This window comes from Microcaecilia unicolor, chromosome 3, assembly GCF_901765095.1.
Source record: "Microcaecilia unicolor chromosome 3, aMicUni1.1, whole genome shotgun sequence".
In the NCBI taxonomy this organism is placed as follows: domain Eukaryota; kingdom Metazoa; phylum Chordata; class Amphibia; order Gymnophiona; family Siphonopidae; genus Microcaecilia; species Microcaecilia unicolor.
This window is the reverse complement of record NC_044033.1, coordinates 350525566-350543482: the sequence shown is the minus strand read 5'-3', so window position 1 is coordinate 350543482 and position 17917 is coordinate 350525566. Positions and strand designations below refer to the sequence as shown.

The window sequence follows — 17917 nt, the reverse complement described above, 5'->3', positions numbered from 1 at the left end:
TGTGCCGGCAAAATGGTAGAGACTATTATAAAGAACAAAATTACAGAGCATATTCAAAAACATGGATTAATGAGACAAAGCCAACATAGGTTTAGTGAAGGGAAATCTTGGCTCACCAATCTTTGAAGGGGTGAACAAACATGTGGATAAAGGTGAGCCGGTTGATATTGTATCTGGATTTTCAGAAGGCGTTTGACAAAGTACCTCATGAAAGGCTCCAGAGGAAATTGGAGAGTCATAAAAACTGGTTAAAAGATAGAAATCAGAGAGTAGGGTTAAATGGTCGGTATTCTCAATGGAGAAGGGTAGTTAGTAGGATTCTCCAAGGGTCTGTGCTGGGACCGCTGCTTTTTAACATATTTATAAATGACCTAGAGATGGGAGTAGTTTAGTGAGGTAATTAAATTTGCAGATGACTCAAAGTTATTCAAAGTCGTCAAATCGCAGGAGGATTGTGAAAAATTACAAGAGGACCTTACGAGACTGGGAGACTGGGCATCTAAATGGCAAAGAATGTTTAATGTGAGCAAGTGCAAAGTGATGCATGTGGGAAAGAGGAACCTGAATTATAGCTACGTAATGCAAGGTTCCACGTTAGGATTCACGGACCAAGAAAGGGATCTAGGTGTCATCGATGATATGTTGAAACCTTCTGCTCAGTGAGCTGCTGCAGCTAAGAAAGCAAATAGAATGTTAGGTATTATTAGGAAAGGAATGGAAAACATAAATGAGGATGTTATAATGCCTTTGTATTGCTCCATGGTACAACCGCACCTCGAATATTGTGTTCAATACTGGTCACCGCATCTCAAAAAGACAGTGGAATCAGAAAAGGTGCAGAGGAGGGAGACGAAAATGATAAAGGGGATGGGTCAACTTCCCTATGAGGAAAGGCTCTTCAGCTTGGAGAAAAGGCAGCTGAGGGGAGATATGATAGAGGTCTGTAAAATAATGAGTGGAGTTGAAGGGGTAGATGTGAAGCGTCTGTTTACGCTTTCCAAAAATACTAGGACTAGGGGACATGCGATGAAGCTACAAAGTAGTAAATTTAAAACAAATTGGAAAAAAAGTTTCTTCACTCAACGTGTAATTAAACTCTGGAATTCATTGCCAGAGAATGTGGTAAAGGTGGTTAGCATAGCAGAGTTTAAAAAAGGTTTGGATGGCTTCCTAAAGGAAAAGTCCATAGACCATTATTAAATTGGTTTGGGGAAAATCCACTATTTCTGGGATAAGCAGTATAAAATGTTTTGTACTTTTTTGGAATCTTGCCAGGTATTTGTGAACTGGATTGGCCACTGTTGGAAACAGGATGCTGGGCTTGATGAACCTTTGGTCTGTCCCAGTATGGCAATACTTATGTACTTATGTGGTATTCTCATGAGTTTGTGAATTGCTTTGACCATCCTAGCAAGGAGAAGTTCTGTGGCTTCTTAATGTAGACATCCTGGAACCATAGTTTCTATACAGAGCCTCAGTGTAGAACTGCATAACAATTAATTAAGCCAGGTGTAGTCCCTCATCTTTGCTCTAGCAAGTAAAAGTATCTATTTGAGCACCTCCCTCCCCCCTCCCCCCCCCCCCACCTGTTATTCTAAAAAACTAACACTTTTGGCATTGAACCAAGTACAAGCATGGCCCATTTAAAAGACGGTAAGGTAATAAATAGAAATAAAACAAAACAAAGAAAAGAGAATAAGATGATACATTTTTTTTTATTGGACTAACTTAAATAATTTTTTTGATGAGCTTTTGTAGGTAATCCTTTTAAAGACAGTAAGGAATGTAAGATCACTGGACTGAGTGAACAAAAAATACATACTGAATTACATAGTAGTCTAGGTGCAACACAAGCCAGCCATGGTAATGATAAAGGCTCTGAAACATCCAAAAGAACACTTAAGCTTACAGAGAAAGCCAGAGAGCAGGAAAATATCAATTTCTTTTGGACAAGCTCTGGCTGAAGGTGGAGCAAGAGATAACAAGCCATTCCAGTCGGTCTGCTATGGGCTGTGTTGCTGTTAAATTGCAAATGGATGCAGTGGCTGCCAAATCAAAGATTCTTTATAGTAAACAAGAAACAGCCATAGAGAAACTTAAGCTAGAAGAAGAGAAAAAGAAAGCAGCGGCTAATGCTACGGTTGCTGCTGCTGCTGCTGCCACCACGGCAGAAGCTACTGCCACTGCCATCGCTTCTGCCTCTGAATGCAAGAAGGCAGAGTTATACATCCCTCGAAGCTGCTCCAAGAAGAGAAAGAAGAAGCTGTCGTCGAGGCCCAAGTTAAAGCACATGAAGAAGCCACAAGGCAGGATGGTGGGGAGGGTCAGCTCAGCCACATTGTCGCAGAAGATTCTGCCCAGTGAACTGCAGTCTAAGGGAAAGCCCATACTGTGAGACTGCCGAGACCTTCAAGATTACTGTGTGAAGTCTCGGCAGCCATTTTGAAAACACGGCAGTGCCAGACACAGTAGCAACAGCAGGCAGAAAAGAGTGGGATTCTTTCCTGCCCCAGAAGAAGCCACTAGACCACCAGGGCCCTTCAAGGTAGGACCGGGGAGGGCCCACTTTGGCTCAGGGGTCTGTAGTGTGTGGGAGGGGAGTGGCAGCTTCAGAGGTAGGGGGCTGTAGTGTGCAGGAGGGGGCAGTGGTGCAGTGGTGGGGCAGCTGCAGAGGTAGGGGGCTGTAGTGTGTAGGAGGGGGCAGTGGTGGGGCAGCATGCAGTGGCTGGGGCAGCCCCAATGACCTTTATTGCCTAGGGGCCCCAACCACTATCAGTTCACCCCTGGCGCTAATTGCGACCAGAGTACCAAGCACTGATGACTTAATGTGGGCACTGCATGCTGGGTACACTCTCAATAGTTGCTACATTAGATTTGTACTTATCACATGTTAATTTGTTGCGTTAAGGCATGGTAATTGTAAAATCTAACACACTGTAGTAAAGGAGCCCCAAAGAGTTGAAGTTTCACTGCTGGCAGCAGTGGCTGCAATATGAAGACAGTTTCCTTTCCCCCACTTCCTTCACCTTTCCCATGTCAACTTAACACTTGGAGGAGGGCACCTCAGGTCACATCCTTCTGCTCTGCAGCCTAGGACCCAAGTGTTACAGTTTTACCACATGGTTCAAACCATGACCCATGGCATCTGGGGACCACAGGAGGAGGACATAGGCCAAGATTCTGCAGTACCACCAGCCTCTGAGCCAGAGCTGGAGTGGAGAATTTGAGGGGATGGTAAAAGATGAAGGAAGATGGGGGATTTCATGGAGGAAGGTAAGATATAGAGAGACTGAGTCTCTGGGCATCATTGGAGAGGACATGATGGGAAGAATGACAGAATTTCAGTAGTGGCAGCTCAGGTGAAAGGGCAGAAAGTGACTGAAGCAATATGAAGGGTGGAGAGTTTGAACAATAGAGTGTTGGGTATGGGGAAACATCAGAGATCAATGTGACTGAAAGGTCTGGAGGGGTGCTATGGGAGTGTAAAGAGTGAAAGTGAGTGGGAAGGGCTTTGGTGGTGGGGGAGTGGAAGAAAGGGGTAAGCATTAGGTAAAGGGGTGTAACAAAGGATCTTTACTCCTTTCATCTCCTTATCTGGATGCCCCCTTCCTATTTAATGATACCCCTATTTCTTCTCCCCATATGATTCTTCCTCCCTCTGTTCTCTAATTTCCCTCTTTCCTGCCCTTCCTCTGTACTTCATTCATATTCTCCCTCTCCTCCCTGCAATCCTTTCTCTATCTCCCTCCAATGCCCTCTTTCCCTCCTCATCCCCTAAATGCTCATGTTCTCTATCCTCTTCTCTCCCTCCCCCCAAAAAAGCAACAAAATGATCAGATATATAAGATATGTAAAAAAAAAAAAAATCAAACAAATGTAATGTATAAAGTTAAATACAAGTTAACATGATTTAATATTCAGATGCATTCTTCAACATATTTGTTGTAGAACCTTTAAAAATCTGCTGCAGAAATTGTAAATTCTTCCTGCAGAACGTTGAAATATCTTGCACAAGAATATAAGGGTAGTGGTTAACACCACCCCAACTGGTGTAGTCAGCCCAACTGGTTCTGTAATAAAATATTTGCAGTAAGATCAGGTTTTACTTTGATTTCTAGTTAAAACACCAGGAAATATGCAAAAGAGTCTTTGAGAGGAAGCACCGTCCTTTCAATTCTTTCAAACAAAGAGCAAAAGGAATTCCTCTGACAGCACAAAGCTCAGCAGCCAAGGTACCGTCACAGTGCCCTACAGCTGGCACACTACACGCATTCTGCAAATATCATGCTTTAAGTCAGATTTTTTTCTTATTGTCTGTTCTTCTGATTATTCCAAAGAGAGTAATTTAATTATGCACATTTTTATTATTGCCAGTAAGCATTTTAATTTAGAAGACTGTATTAGCCACCTTCTGTTTCTATTGTTTTGGGGTTTAGGGGTAGTGGAAACACACTTTTCATGCGCTAGATACAAACTTCATACTATAAATTGAATTGGCTCAGAGAAATTTCAACATATTCTCAGAGTTTTAAAATTTTTTGCCTGGATGCCATCAAAGATATCAATGAACAATATTTGCTGGCGTAAGGACCTGCCGCATCCATGTTGTACAGCATGTTTCCCGTCACCCAGGGGTGTCCCTTTTCCTTGCAAGTCCCCTATCGTACATTGTTCCCATTCCACTGCCTATGGTTCTATTGACAAGGGTTGTGGAGTCGTAATACATTCTCTTAAACATTCTGGCATAAGAAATAATCAAAAAATAGAAGATATGGAGAACAGTGGGATAGCTGCCCAGTTGACTGTAGTAGACAGGGTCAGAATTTTGTAATAGTAGTGTCTGTGCATGTGTCTTATACATGCGGGATCACGGTATCTAACTCTCATTTCCTAGGGGCAATGAAAGCAAATAGAGTGCTCATATATGAATCTGTTTTACTTATAACGCCTAACAGCCAATTGAAAGGAAATCTACCTGGAGACAAGCACATGAGGACTTCATTAATTGCATTAGAGCAGCCAAAGAGGTCTCCAAGGCCATGAGAGAGGGACGTCCTCTACCTCCTCCACCCCCTCCCTCCATCAATCCAGGTACCCAGACCTTTTCTTCTCTGTGGCATTATCTACAACCTCTTGTAAGTCACTGCTTATACCAGGCAGGCAAAGGATTTTTGTGCTCTAGTAATGTCCTCCAGGAAACTTTGACTAGGTCATTCAAAAATTATGACTTTTAAATGAGCTACTTTATTGGTTGAACTCGGATGCAAGATCCAACATCAATCCCATCTTCACAGTCCAGTCAGTCCATAGCACAGTTTTTGGGGTTTTTTTAAATTTTCGGTTTTTGAAGACACTCCTCACTCCACTGGCCTTTCCTACATGTCCATCTTTGTTTTAGTTCAGGTGCACAGTTTCCCCCTTTTTCCCTTCTCAGTCCCCTTCCTTTTATAGCAGAATACAGGATCAAAATTATTCCTGGGCCTGCTCACTGATTTTTTTGCCCCTTCACCCACCAGATGTGAGTGTCATATGCACTCTGTTCTCAGTCATGGCTATATTTCTTTTGCTGCAAAAAAGTGGAGTGTGACATACCAGAGAAGAATTTATTTAAATTAATTTTATTGTAGATAAAAATCTGATGTGGCCACTGGCCATGTTTCGCCCTCAGGCTGCATCAGGGGTAATGCATCACATAATAGTGATGGTAAAACTATCATGTGGATGAAACTCTATGCTGATAGCAAAGTCTTCAACAATAAGTGACAAAATAGAGAATTTGTAGGAACCCTCACTTTCTCCCATCGACCCATAATGCATTTCCTCTATAACTGTAAAGCCATTGGAATCTCTTAAATGACTGATGTCCCCCCCCCCCCCCCCCCCCCCACACCATCTGCTTGTTGGCAATGCTGTTCACATTGGAATAGCAGCTGAACTTTTCAGTTGTGTGCATAGTTATAGTTTAACTGTTTTTAAAAAGGAGTCAGTCCACTGGTTCATAGGCAGTGCTGTGGATCACCAAAATCCTGAGCTTGGCTTTTGCTCTTTAGACCAGTTAAGGAAGCTCCATTGTTTACAGCCCCCCCCCTCCCCCCTCCCGGGAGGAAGACTCCATGCACAACAGTGATGGCTGGGCTAGATGGAAGGGGGAAAAAAAGTTACAAAAAAACATGCTAGGTAGCTGTGAATGAATGATCATCCTGCAATGGTCCCAATAGAGGCTGGTTCCAATTGAACCGGAGACCTAAATAAGCAAGAGAAAAGTGCCAAGCAAGGTATAAAAATAAGAATGTGATTAAAGGGTGTGGTTCAACTGTCATTTTCACACAAATCTCCCACAGAGGCGCCAATGCATGAAAGTCCACATAAAAAAACCCATTGCTTTTAGATCCCCGGTAAAAGTTAACAAGTTTGAAATAACGAGTGATGCTGAAAGAAGATCTCATGCAAATGAGCTGCTCGCAATTACAGCAAGCAGCTCGGTAGGGAAAACGCCAGCGCATGCGTAGGACAGTCACCCGCTAAGCAGCGCATGTGAAGAACAGACATCCACTAAGCACTGATGCTATCTGCATACCTAGAACAGCGTGTGCTATGGACGCGCCTTCACAGCGTTCCACTCCTACACACAGCTTTCATACAGGCATATAAACCACCCGGGTCGTGAATGTTTCTTTTTGTGGGGTTCCATGACAACTTTCATGCCCCAGGGTTTTTTATTGTTTATATGTGTGTGTATGAAAGCCGTGTGTAGCTTTTTTTCAAAACTTCAGATGCCATGGGTGAGCCTCCACAGCGTGCTTTTTGGTTCTAAGACAATTTCTTTACAGTGCTGTTATGTGAGGAACACACACATGTGCAAATACTATTTAAATATGACAACAGACTGCTCTGCCGAGCAGGGGCGTAGCTACATGGGGCCATGGGGGCCTGGGTCCCCCAGATTTGGCCCTGGCCCCCACCGACCCTTTTGACCCCCCCTTCCTGCCGCCGCTAACTCTACCCTGCCGCCGCTGCCATTGGGTACCTGTGCTAGCGGGGGTCTCCAACCCCCACCAGCCGAAGTCCTCTTCAACCGGTCTCTGGGCCGGCGCGTTGCTGCAGCTGATGTGGAAGCCTAGGATTCTGTTTCTGTGTGTTGTCCTAACGTGCAGGACGTCAGGACGACTCACACAGAAGAAACAGAATCCTAGGCTTCCACATCAGCTGCAGCAACGCACCGGCCCAGAGACTGGCTGAGGAAGACTTTGGCTGGCGGGGGTTGGGGACCCCCGCCAGCACAGGTACCTGACGGCGGCTGTGGTGGGGGACTCGGGGGAGGGTTGGCAGCGGTGGGAAGGGGGGGTTGAAAGGGGAGGGGCGCTGGGGGGGGTCAAAGGTGGCAGGGGGTCCGTGGTGCCGGGGGGGGGGCTAAAATGTGCCCTCTCACCTCGGGCTTGGCCCCCCCTCCCGCCGAAGTCTGGCTAAGCCCCTGCTGCCAAGAAGCCACCATCATGCTATAGCTCCTGACCACCTGTAAAAATCGTTAAAGGAATGCTCTCCTTTCTGTGCATCACTCAGAAATGGCTGTGCATTGCTCGGAATGCTCATTTTAATATTAAGCAGCTCGTTGTAATACATTTGCATACGATTCTTGTTGGCTGCTACCGCGAATGGTAAAAAAACCACGTAGGACCCCTTCGTGCATTACTTGCCGAATAATGTTCACGCTAAACTGGATTGAACCAATCAAAATTAGACGATCCTAGCATGGTAAGCTTTATGCATCGGGGCCAGAGTCTGGAGTCATAAATCATGTCAAGAAAGAAGGAGCACCTGAATGTTTAATTTTAAAGACCATATGAGAGAATGAGGGCCATAGGGCTAGGAATCTCCAGAAATTCTCTCACTCTTAGGTTGCAGTTCAGTCGCTGCACGGCATGTCAGAAACTGAACTGCAGAGGCAAATGAGCAGATGAATGGTGTGGTGGGCTAGCGGTCCAAGAAAACAACAGGGTAACCAATCTGCAAACTCCAATATGGAAAACAACCAAAGCAGATACGTGGATGATAAAACAGTATTTATTAAAAATAGGTGGTAATAAAATTAGAAATCCCGACACAGGCCGTGTTTCGCCCAACTGGGCTGCATCAGGGACTACAAGACAAACAATTATATGTACATTAATAACTTAAAATTTTAAATGTAATCTCAGCTAATAACACTAAACACCATGAAAAGACATATATATCAAAATTAGTAAAATATCATATTTAAGTTTATGACATAAATATGATATTGTGGTATATATGTACATAAGATTTGATGATATTTTACTAATTTTGATATATATGTCTTTTCATGGTGTTTAGTGTTATTAGCTGAGATTACATTTAAAATTTTAAGCTATTAATGTACATATAATTGTTTGTCTTGTAGCCCCTGATGCAGCCCAGTTGGGCGAAACACGGCCTGTGTCGGGTTTTCTAATTTTATTACCACCTATTTTTAATAAATACTGTTTTATCATCCACGTATCTGCTTTGGTTGTTTTCCATGGTGGGCTGGCGAGTCAGGAGGGTGGGGCTTGACAGGGAGCGAAAGGTAAAAGCCCTCCTGCAGCTGAGAGCAGACAGGACCTAACACAGAGGTTTCAGGAGCAGAGACAAGCCCCGATACAGAGGCTTCACAGAGAGAGGACCCCGATACTGAGGCCCAGGGAAAGTAGTGTGGGCCAGCATATGTGTTGTCTGAATGCTTCTAGTTGCTGTGACCTGGCTGAGGTAAGCAAATCGTTCTTGAGGATTTTGAGCTGTGTGCTGAGGTCTGGCTAGAATACTGAGAGAGAATAAGAGACTTTGCCTGTGAAACAACAGATCCAAATGTAAATAAATAAGACAGTTGCTGATTGATATCCCTTGTCTGGTGGAATTATTCCCAGAGACCCCCATACTGCTCGGTCGGGGTCTCACAGACAAGTAGAATAATTTTATAAGTGATCCTATGTGTATCCGGTAGCCAGTGAGAGGAAGCAGAGTGTGATGTGATCACATTTTTTTTGAGCCTGTGATCAATTTAATGGAGATGTTTTGGATCAAGTGCATACGATGCAGATTTTTTGCTGTAATCCTTTGTTAATACACATGGAAAGCCTTTAGGCAACTTCAGACATATAGATAAAAAGTAACATATTGGGTACAATCCAGTGGCGTCGCGAAGGCAGCTGACACCCAGGGCAGGTCGCCGCAGCGCACCCTCCCCCCTCCGGAGCGCAACCCCCCTCCCCCCTGAGAACATACCTGGAAGGCGGTGAGGGGCGGGCGGGAGAGTCAATCCGCCGAGTGCACGCCACTGGGGGGTGTCAGCGCCTCACTGGTTCCCTGCTCTCGGCAGAGAGAGCAAGGAACCAGCAAAGCGCCGACACCCCCCAGCGGCGTGCACCCGGGGTGGACCGCCCCACCGCCCCCCCCTTCCTACGCCACTGGTACAATCCAATCCAGATGCACATTCAGACCATTTAAAGAGCCTCACATAGAACACAAACCTGATTTGGAAAATTCATGGTGTGCATGAAAGTAAAACAGAGTGACTTCAGGCCTATGAAGAATAAATCACACGGACTGGTGACTTTTGGGTTGTAAGATACTACAAGACCGAACATGAAAGAAAAGTTAAATGCAAACCATTTCTCTTATTTTAGCTGTGTATCCGCTGTATGTAATGATAGATGATGATTATTATTACTGACTCAGTATTTCTTGTTCTGTTTAGATTACATTCAGTGCCCATTCTGCCAGCGAAGGTTTAATCAAATTGCAGGAGAGAGGCACATTAATTTTTGCAAGGAGCAAGCCGCTAGGCAGGCCATGTGCACCAAGTCTGCACCAGGATCATCAGCCAAGCATGCCACAACTACCCAGGTACATACGAGAGGTAGTTCACCCTCTTTATTTACTCATATCCTACTGTGACTCAAATGCAGGCAAAGATATTAAGGCATCTTTATATATTTTGCAGTATTTTGAAAAATTGTGATATACACGTTCATTATACAAGTTATACTTGTTGAAGTTGAAGAAAAGAGGAAAAGGAAAAAAAAAAAAAAAGGGGGGTTTTGCCAATGGAGAGAGGCCGGTCAGCGAGTCTGTGAATACAATAATATTCAGACTGCCGACGTACAGAGGCATTTTCCTTCTTTAAAAAATTCCATTTCCTCAAGAAAAGAGACAATATGATTATTTAATTTATTAACTGAAATTTGTTTTGATTAAATGAAACTTAAAAGATAAAAAATAAGAAATAAAAATATTTTGAAAAAATCTCGATAGTTAAGATACAATCTACAATAAATCACATAGTAAGAAAAAACACTGATTAGTTGTGATTGGTTTCAAATTGTGGTGATTTAGATTTGAAAAGATATAAAGACACCATTGTGGGTCCTTCCCATTATTTGGATCATAGTGACACAATGGGATTTCTTGCAGAGTTGCTGGGTTGAATGTTCTGTGGACCCCGCTGCCTTTCCTAAAGCATATATGTCTCTATCATGTCTGTGAAAAGATAGGTAGGCCCAGAACATCTATGGTACGCCCAAAGGTCGAGATGCTAGAAAATAAAAAACAAGTTAGTGCTGCTCACGTGGGTTGGAGGATACATGACAGAACCAGCTTATCTATTTGAAGACCAGACCATTTGAGTGGCCTAGTGGTTAGGGTGGTGGACTTTGGTTCTGAGGACCTGAGTTCAATTCCCACTTCAGGTACAGGCAGCTCCTTGTGACTCTGGGCAAGTCACTTCACCCTCTATTGCCCCATGTAAGCCGCATTGAGTGGGAAAGCGCAGGGTACAAATGTAACAAAAAAATAAAGAATTTTATTTAACTCGCCTGCTGAATGGAAAAGATGTTCAAATGGAGGTAATGGATTTTCAGTCAGAAGACAGCTAAATTGAGACACATTACTATACATAATCCAACATTAATACAGCAACATAGGCTTGCTTCTTCCCTTTTTCTTTATATAAGTTCACTTTGTTCGGTAAGAGAATGTTTCTTCAAAGGTAAGGTTCTCTACCTTCTTTTCACTCGACCTCTCTGTTGAAGTCTTTGGTAGCTCTATAGGCTCTCATTGCATTTCTTTTCTTCCAGGTTCACACTCTCACAGGTGAATCGCATCAGCCAGTGACAACAATTCCTATGTTGCCCTATTACACTCTTGTGAATTTAACTCTTCTGTGTCATCTAGGTTCACTGATTTTCCCCACCAGGCAAGAAAAGCATGGTTTAGCGAGTTTTATCTGGAATCTTACCACTGAAACTTTAGCTGAGCTCTTCTTTCTACTAATCGTCTGATCGGAAGAATTATATAACCCCAAATGTTGTGCAAAGAGCTCAAACTGACTGTGCACTGGGGCCCTGGAGGTCTCCTGCGGGCTGGGTTGGTCCCACGTTTCAGTCTTTCTCAGCCCCTCTTGAACGTGTTGCTTGGACTTTCCCTAGTGACACCTGAGCTTCAAAACTCAGAGAGAAATTCTCTCCCTTGCACTGTTCAATCATCCACAGTCTGGTATATGTGTAGCTCACTAATCAGGATACTTAATATAAGACAGAGAATCTTTCTAAATAAAAATAATAATAAAATTGCATATGTCCATAGTGATAATTTCCTGCTGTATTATAACCCTATCACACTCTCTCTCTCCCTCATCCAAATACACACAACACTCTCAATTTGTTATTACGTACGTGGTACCGGGTCACACAGAACCTTCAGTCCTGTAGGCAAATCTGATTGCTCCACAAGGTAGTCTAATCCTTTATTCTCAAAACCCAGACATCCCCAGTTTAATTCCCCTTATGAGTCTCGCACAAAGGATTTATTGCCCATACACTTAACGTTGGAGCAACATACGACTTCTACCGTCAGAAACATGTTCTTCACTCTTTGGAAACTTAAACGCATAAAACCATATTTTCCTAGAGACGTCTTTCGCACTTTAGTACAATCACTGGTCATTAGCCGTCTTGATTATTGCAATGGCATCTACTCAGGGTGCAAAGATGTGCTTCTGAAAAAACTACAGACAGCTCAGAATACGGCTGCCAGGCTCATTTATGGTGCATCTAGATTTGAAAGTACAAGGCCTCTGTGAGAGAAACTGCACTGGCTTCCTGTCAAAGACCGTATCACTTTTAAAATTTGCGCTCTGGTGCATAAAATCATCTATGGTGAAGCCCCTGCATACATGGACACCCTAATCAACTTGCCACCAAGGAACTCCCACAGATCCTCACAAACATACTTAAACCTCCATTGGACTTAAATACAAAAGCCCCTAATCATCAACTTTCTCCTACTCTAGCGCGCATCTCTGGAATGAACTGCCTAAACTGGTGAAACTTACTACTGATCAAAAAGCGCCTCAAGACCTTTCTATTTGGCAAAGCGTACGCACCATTCCCGCCAGGCATCTCTACCTTCTGATCTGTCTTTACCCTGGTGTCACATTACTCACCGCTGCTCTTTCTCTTTTTCCTTATCTCGCTTTTGCCTTTTCCCCATTATACTTCTAGGACATTAATTGTTTGATCCCTGACTTGCTGTGTGTTTATGTAGATTGTTGTAAGCCACATTGGGCCTGTCCATGGGAGGGAAATTGTGGGATATAAATGCTGTAAATAAATAAATAAATAAATTATTGTTTTACATCAATGTTCATGTTTATTTATGTTATGTTTATTTGGATTAAGTATATTTATTTATTTATTTCTGCATTTGTACCCCACATTTTCCAATCTAGATGTCGGTTCAGTGTGGCTTACAGTTTACTTCGGATTGGGAAGTGACAATATTGTTTGGGTTAGTCGAGACTTTAGTTCATGGTCAAGCAGCAAGATGTGTTGGTTGTTGTTCAGGCCGACTGTGTGGGTTCGTATAAGAAGAACTTACTGAAGAAGTGGCCTTTCAGGTGTTTGCGAAAGGTTATGTTGTCATTTGTGTGTTTTATTGCTCTTGGTATTGTATTCCAAATCTTAGGGCAGATCACATGGTATTTAATATACTACTTTTCAGTTAGTGCAGCAAAGTGGTGTACAAAAATTATAATAGACAAAATAGAAAGGAACTCCATAATAGTAAAGAGAAGTAGAGGAAGAACAGAGTACCGGTGATACACTAATATTACACATGTCCCATCTTAAGTGGCATTGCCATAGGCCTGGGAAAACAAATGTCTCTTAAGGGCTGCCTTACACTTAGTGTATGAGGACTCAAATCAGAACTGGACAGGGAGCGAATTCCAGCACATTGGGCTGAGAAAGAAGACAGAAGTAGCAGTAGCTTGTATAAGCTGGTTGAAAGACAAATTTCTGAGACCTGTTGAGAGGAAGGAACATTGGGGCCCTTTTGTGAAGGAGTAGCCTAGTGGTTACTGCAGTGGACTTTGATCCTGGGGAACTGAGTTTGATTCCCACTGCAGCTCCTTGTGATTCCGAGCAAGTCACTTAACCCTCCATTGCCCCTGGTACAAAATAAGTACCTGAATATATGTAAAGTGCTTTGAATGTAGTTGCAAAAACCTCAGAAAGGCAGTATGTCAAGTCCCATTTCCCTTTTCCTTTGCAGTAAAAAGTAGCCTTAGCATGCCATGCAGGTTTCTTCCCCCCCCCCCCCCCCCAACGTTAAGGCTATTTCTATAGCAGCCCTAAAGAGGCCAATTTTGTATTAATGGTCATGTGCTAATATTGCCATTAGCACGTGGCCACTAAAAAAAACCACGTGAGCACTTCCTGCCACCTATTTTGGAGGCAATAAGGGCTCACGCAGTATTCCTGCCTTTACCAGTTAGTGCATGCTAATAAAGAAGCGCTATACCCAACTCTCTGCCCCCTGACCAGTGGTGTACCTAGCTTGATTGCCACCCAGGGCAGAGCTCCTCCCTCCTCCAGGCATGTCACCCCACCCTCTCTCCCTCCCTCCAAGCAAGTCCAGTGTACTGAGCAATTGTGTGGCTGTGGGTTCTGCTGCTGCCCTGCCCCCGCACAGGAAGTTGCTATCAACAGCCATGTGACTGCTCATTGCACCCTCTTGCTGCCTGCACCTCGGGCAGACCGCACCTATCGCCACGCTCTTGGTACGCCACTGCTCCTGACATGCCCCCACATTTGGCAGCTACCATGGAATGCCATTTTTAAGGTGCTTTAGGCATGTGTTAGCACCTAAAACAGCTCAGTAAAAGGGCCCCTTTGAAAATACAAAATTGTGGGAAAATAAAACCTGCACATAATCCTTTCCGGTCTGTGATTTTATACCTTACAGATCTACTCCTTCCCTGTTATTGTTATAGAATCGTTTCTTTAAATTTCTCTTTCAAAGTACAAATTTCACATATTTTTCCAGATTTGGCAGTCTCACTTTTATTCTGCCCTTTCACATCCTGTTTTACTCAATTTTCTTTTCATAGACCTCTTTATCTTTTGCAGAGTTGAATTAGGACACTTGGTTCCAAGCTAATGTGCACCTTTCTCACACACTCACTTTCTCACACTTTTTCTTCACCCAACGCGTAATTAAACTCTGGAATTCGTTGCCGGAGAACGTGGTGAAGGCGGTTAGCTTGGCAGAGTTTAAAAAGGGGTTAGACGGTTTCCTAAAGGACAAGTCCATAAACCGCTACTAAATGGACTTGGGAAAAATCCACAATTCCGGGAATAACATGTATAGAATGTTTGTGCATTTGAGAAGCTTGCCAGGTGCCCTTGGCCTGGATTGGCTGCTGTCGTGGACAGGATGCTGGGCTCGATGGACCCTTAGTCTTTTCCCAGTGTGGCATTACTTATGTACTTATGCTTATAGACATCCTCAGAATTCCTCTGTATTCACAATTCTCAGAAATGTCTTTCAAGCAGCTCACATGAGCTGCTGCTTCTGTCTCCAAGCCCAGCCAAAAAAATGCCCCTGCTTAATTGTTGCTTATAAGTGAGAGGGGACATCAGGACATTACACTGTCAATTAAAATGTTCTATTACGTATTGTGTTGACATTGTAAATTGTATTGTTGTATTTTTACTGCTGTAATTGTCTATTGCTCGTTCTAGCAAAAGCCTCCTCCTGTATCACAGTCAATAGTAAAAGGGCCCTTTTACTATTGACTGTGATACATTGCAGAATTATCACTCTGACCCCTGAGGCTTTTTTTGTCTGTCTACATATAAATAGCAGGCGATCTCTGCAGGATTCCAGGGAATCTGCCTGATCCTAGCAATTGAAAATATGATAGTGAAACATCAGCCTCCACTGGCAGGGATGTTGGAGGAGGATTCCTCAACAGCTTTGAGGGAACATTACCTCCGTAATGGTTGTTTTGTTTTCAACCTGCATCACATGCTAGGTGGTAGTGAAAGAAAACAGTAGCTGTTTCAGAGGTGGTACTGCCAACAAGCCTCTGAAGAAAGAAAAAGGGGGGGGGGGAGTTAAAAAAAACTGGGGAGAGATCCAGCTTGGAGAAGAAAGTATAGAGATAGGATGGTGGAGACTGTTTGGTAAGTATAGTGGGTGGGGAGAGAAACTGGCTGGGATGGGGTTAGAGATTGTGTGGGGTGAGGGGACTACAGGACAGGGACAGATATGGGTGGGGTAGGGCGTAGGGTTACCATATGGCTTCAGAAAATGGAGAACATATTGAGCCAGTCTGGGTTTTACTTCCATTGCTTTCAATGGAAGCAAACCCCGGACCGGATCAATGTGTCTTCCTTTTTCTGGAGCCATATGGTAACCTTAGGTAGGGGAGATGGACTAAGGATGTGGGTATTGAAAAGAGTAAAACCATTCCTCCCACAAAAAACTTTCCGCAATCTAGTACAATCCACAGTGCTTACCCACGCCGACTACTGCAACAGCATCTTCATCGGATGCAAAACCCAAATCATGAAAAAGCTCCAAAGCACCCAAAATACTGCAGCTTGACTCATTTTTGGCAAATCATGATTCGAAAGCGCAACACCACTACGTGAAAAACTTCACTGGCTTCCCATCAAGGAACGTATAAACTTCAAAGCCCACACAGTGATCCACAAGATCTCAATGGTGAATCTCCTAGCTACATGTCCAACCTGATCAATCTTCCACCCAGGAACTGGTCCAAATCTTCTCGGACATATCTCAAGCTTCATCTTCCCAACTGCAAAGGCCTCAAATACAAAACCTACTACGCATCCAACTTCTCTGTTATAGGCAGCCAAATCTGGAACGCCATACCTCGACACATCCGGAAAACCAATGAACACCTACCCTTCCGAAAACTGCTAAAGACTTACCTCTTCAAACAAGCCTACCCAAATGAACCATCCTAACTCTCGAACCTAACTCACACCATTAGTACTATCCAAACTCCAACACTTCCCCACATCTCCCACTATTGTACTACTCTATGCAATTATGTCATCTCTGATACTTTGTTCCATACTGTATTATCTCTGTGATACTTTGTATCATACCTTGTAAGCCGCACTGAACCTGCTATCGAGCAGGAAAGAGCAGGGTATAAATGCCACAAATAAATAAAAGCATGTCAAGGAGTAAACTCTGCTTTGGTTGCACGAGTCACTCTGAATGCACCTGAGTTGCCAGGCCAGCTACACTAGGTATCAACATTTCAAAATGGCTGGGGGGTGCCAAACAATACAAATTACCCTGCCTGGACACTATGAAGGAGCTTGTTCAATTTTGGGGATACTTAGTACCCACTGGTACCCACAGAGCTGGCTTCCATGTCGACCACATCATTGTAGAGGGAAACCCTAGGCCAGCTGTATCATTGGGGAGACATGCCCCCCCCCCCCCATGCATATTGAAGTGGGCCATGCTTGAAAAATAATGAAGATTGCTGCTTTACAAGCAAAGAGAGGCTAGAATCTGTAGGATATCAGGAACTGGAAGCAACAGCAGATCATGAAAACAAAAACACATGAAAGATTAAAACAATGTTGTTGTTGCAAACTGCAGGAGAACCAAACAACAGAATCCCAAGGGGCCACATTTCATCCAAATACAGGATACGTCAGGGCTACACAGGAAGGAAAACTGAAACAGTACTTCCTTCAAGAGTAACATTACATAAGTGTTGCCATACTGGGACAGACCGAAGGTCCATCAAGCCCAGTATCCTGTTTCCAACAGTGGCCAATCCAGGTCACAAGTACCTGCCAAGATACCAAAACAATACAATACATTTTATGCTGCTTATCCCAGAAATAAGCAGTGGATTTTCCCAAGCCCATTTTAATAATGGCTTATGGACTTTTCCATTAGGAAGCCATCCAACCCTTTTTTTAAACCCCGCTATGCTAACTGCTTTTACCATATTCTATGGCAACGAATTCCAGAATTTAATTGCATATTGAGTGAATAAATATTTTCTCCAATTCGTCCAAACAAATAGGCAGCCTCAGTGATGCAGGGAATACAAGTGCACTAGAGTATTTCGGGCACTTCCATGTAGCTAATACTACAAGATGTTTGCATGGCCTTTCTGAAATACTGAAAACTGTGGCCTAGTGGTGAGAGCAATGGGCTTCAAACAAGAGGTCAAATCCCATTTCCCCAATGACACGTCTTGTAACCTTGGCAGAACAGTTTATCGTTCATTGCTCAGGTACCTACTTGGATTGTAAGCTCTTTTAGGATGGGATGTATTGCACCTGAATACTAACAATGTTGTAGGCTGTCTTGAGAATCATTTGGAAAGATGGCCCAACAATAAAAAAAATTATTTTTAGAACTTCGCAAGTCGGTGATACAACACATTGGAAGTTAAGCTTTCTGATCATGATAGAACAATGACAATCATTCCGAAAAACTCCGGGAACTTGAAAAAGAAAGGTTGACTGTTTCTGCAGTACATAATGCTATTAGTAAGCTGAATATTGTCCTTCTGAGA

At 43.4% G+C, this 17917-nt stretch overlaps 1 protein-coding gene across 1 annotated transcript in view; it reads left to right on the top strand.

Moving 5' to 3' along the window:
• ZC2HC1B (zinc finger C2HC-type containing 1B) overlaps window positions 1-17917 on the top strand; it is a 41017-nt gene that overhangs the window by 6295 nt on the left and 16805 nt on the right. Inside the window, exons 3-5 of the mRNA XM_030195107.1 lie at window positions 4119-4232; window positions 4956-5091; window positions 9752-9900. Coding sequence (XP_030050967.1) covers window positions 4119-4232; window positions 4956-5091; window positions 9752-9900 — 399 coding nt within the window. The remainder of the gene's footprint in view (window positions 1-4118; window positions 4233-4955; window positions 5092-9751; window positions 9901-17917) is intronic.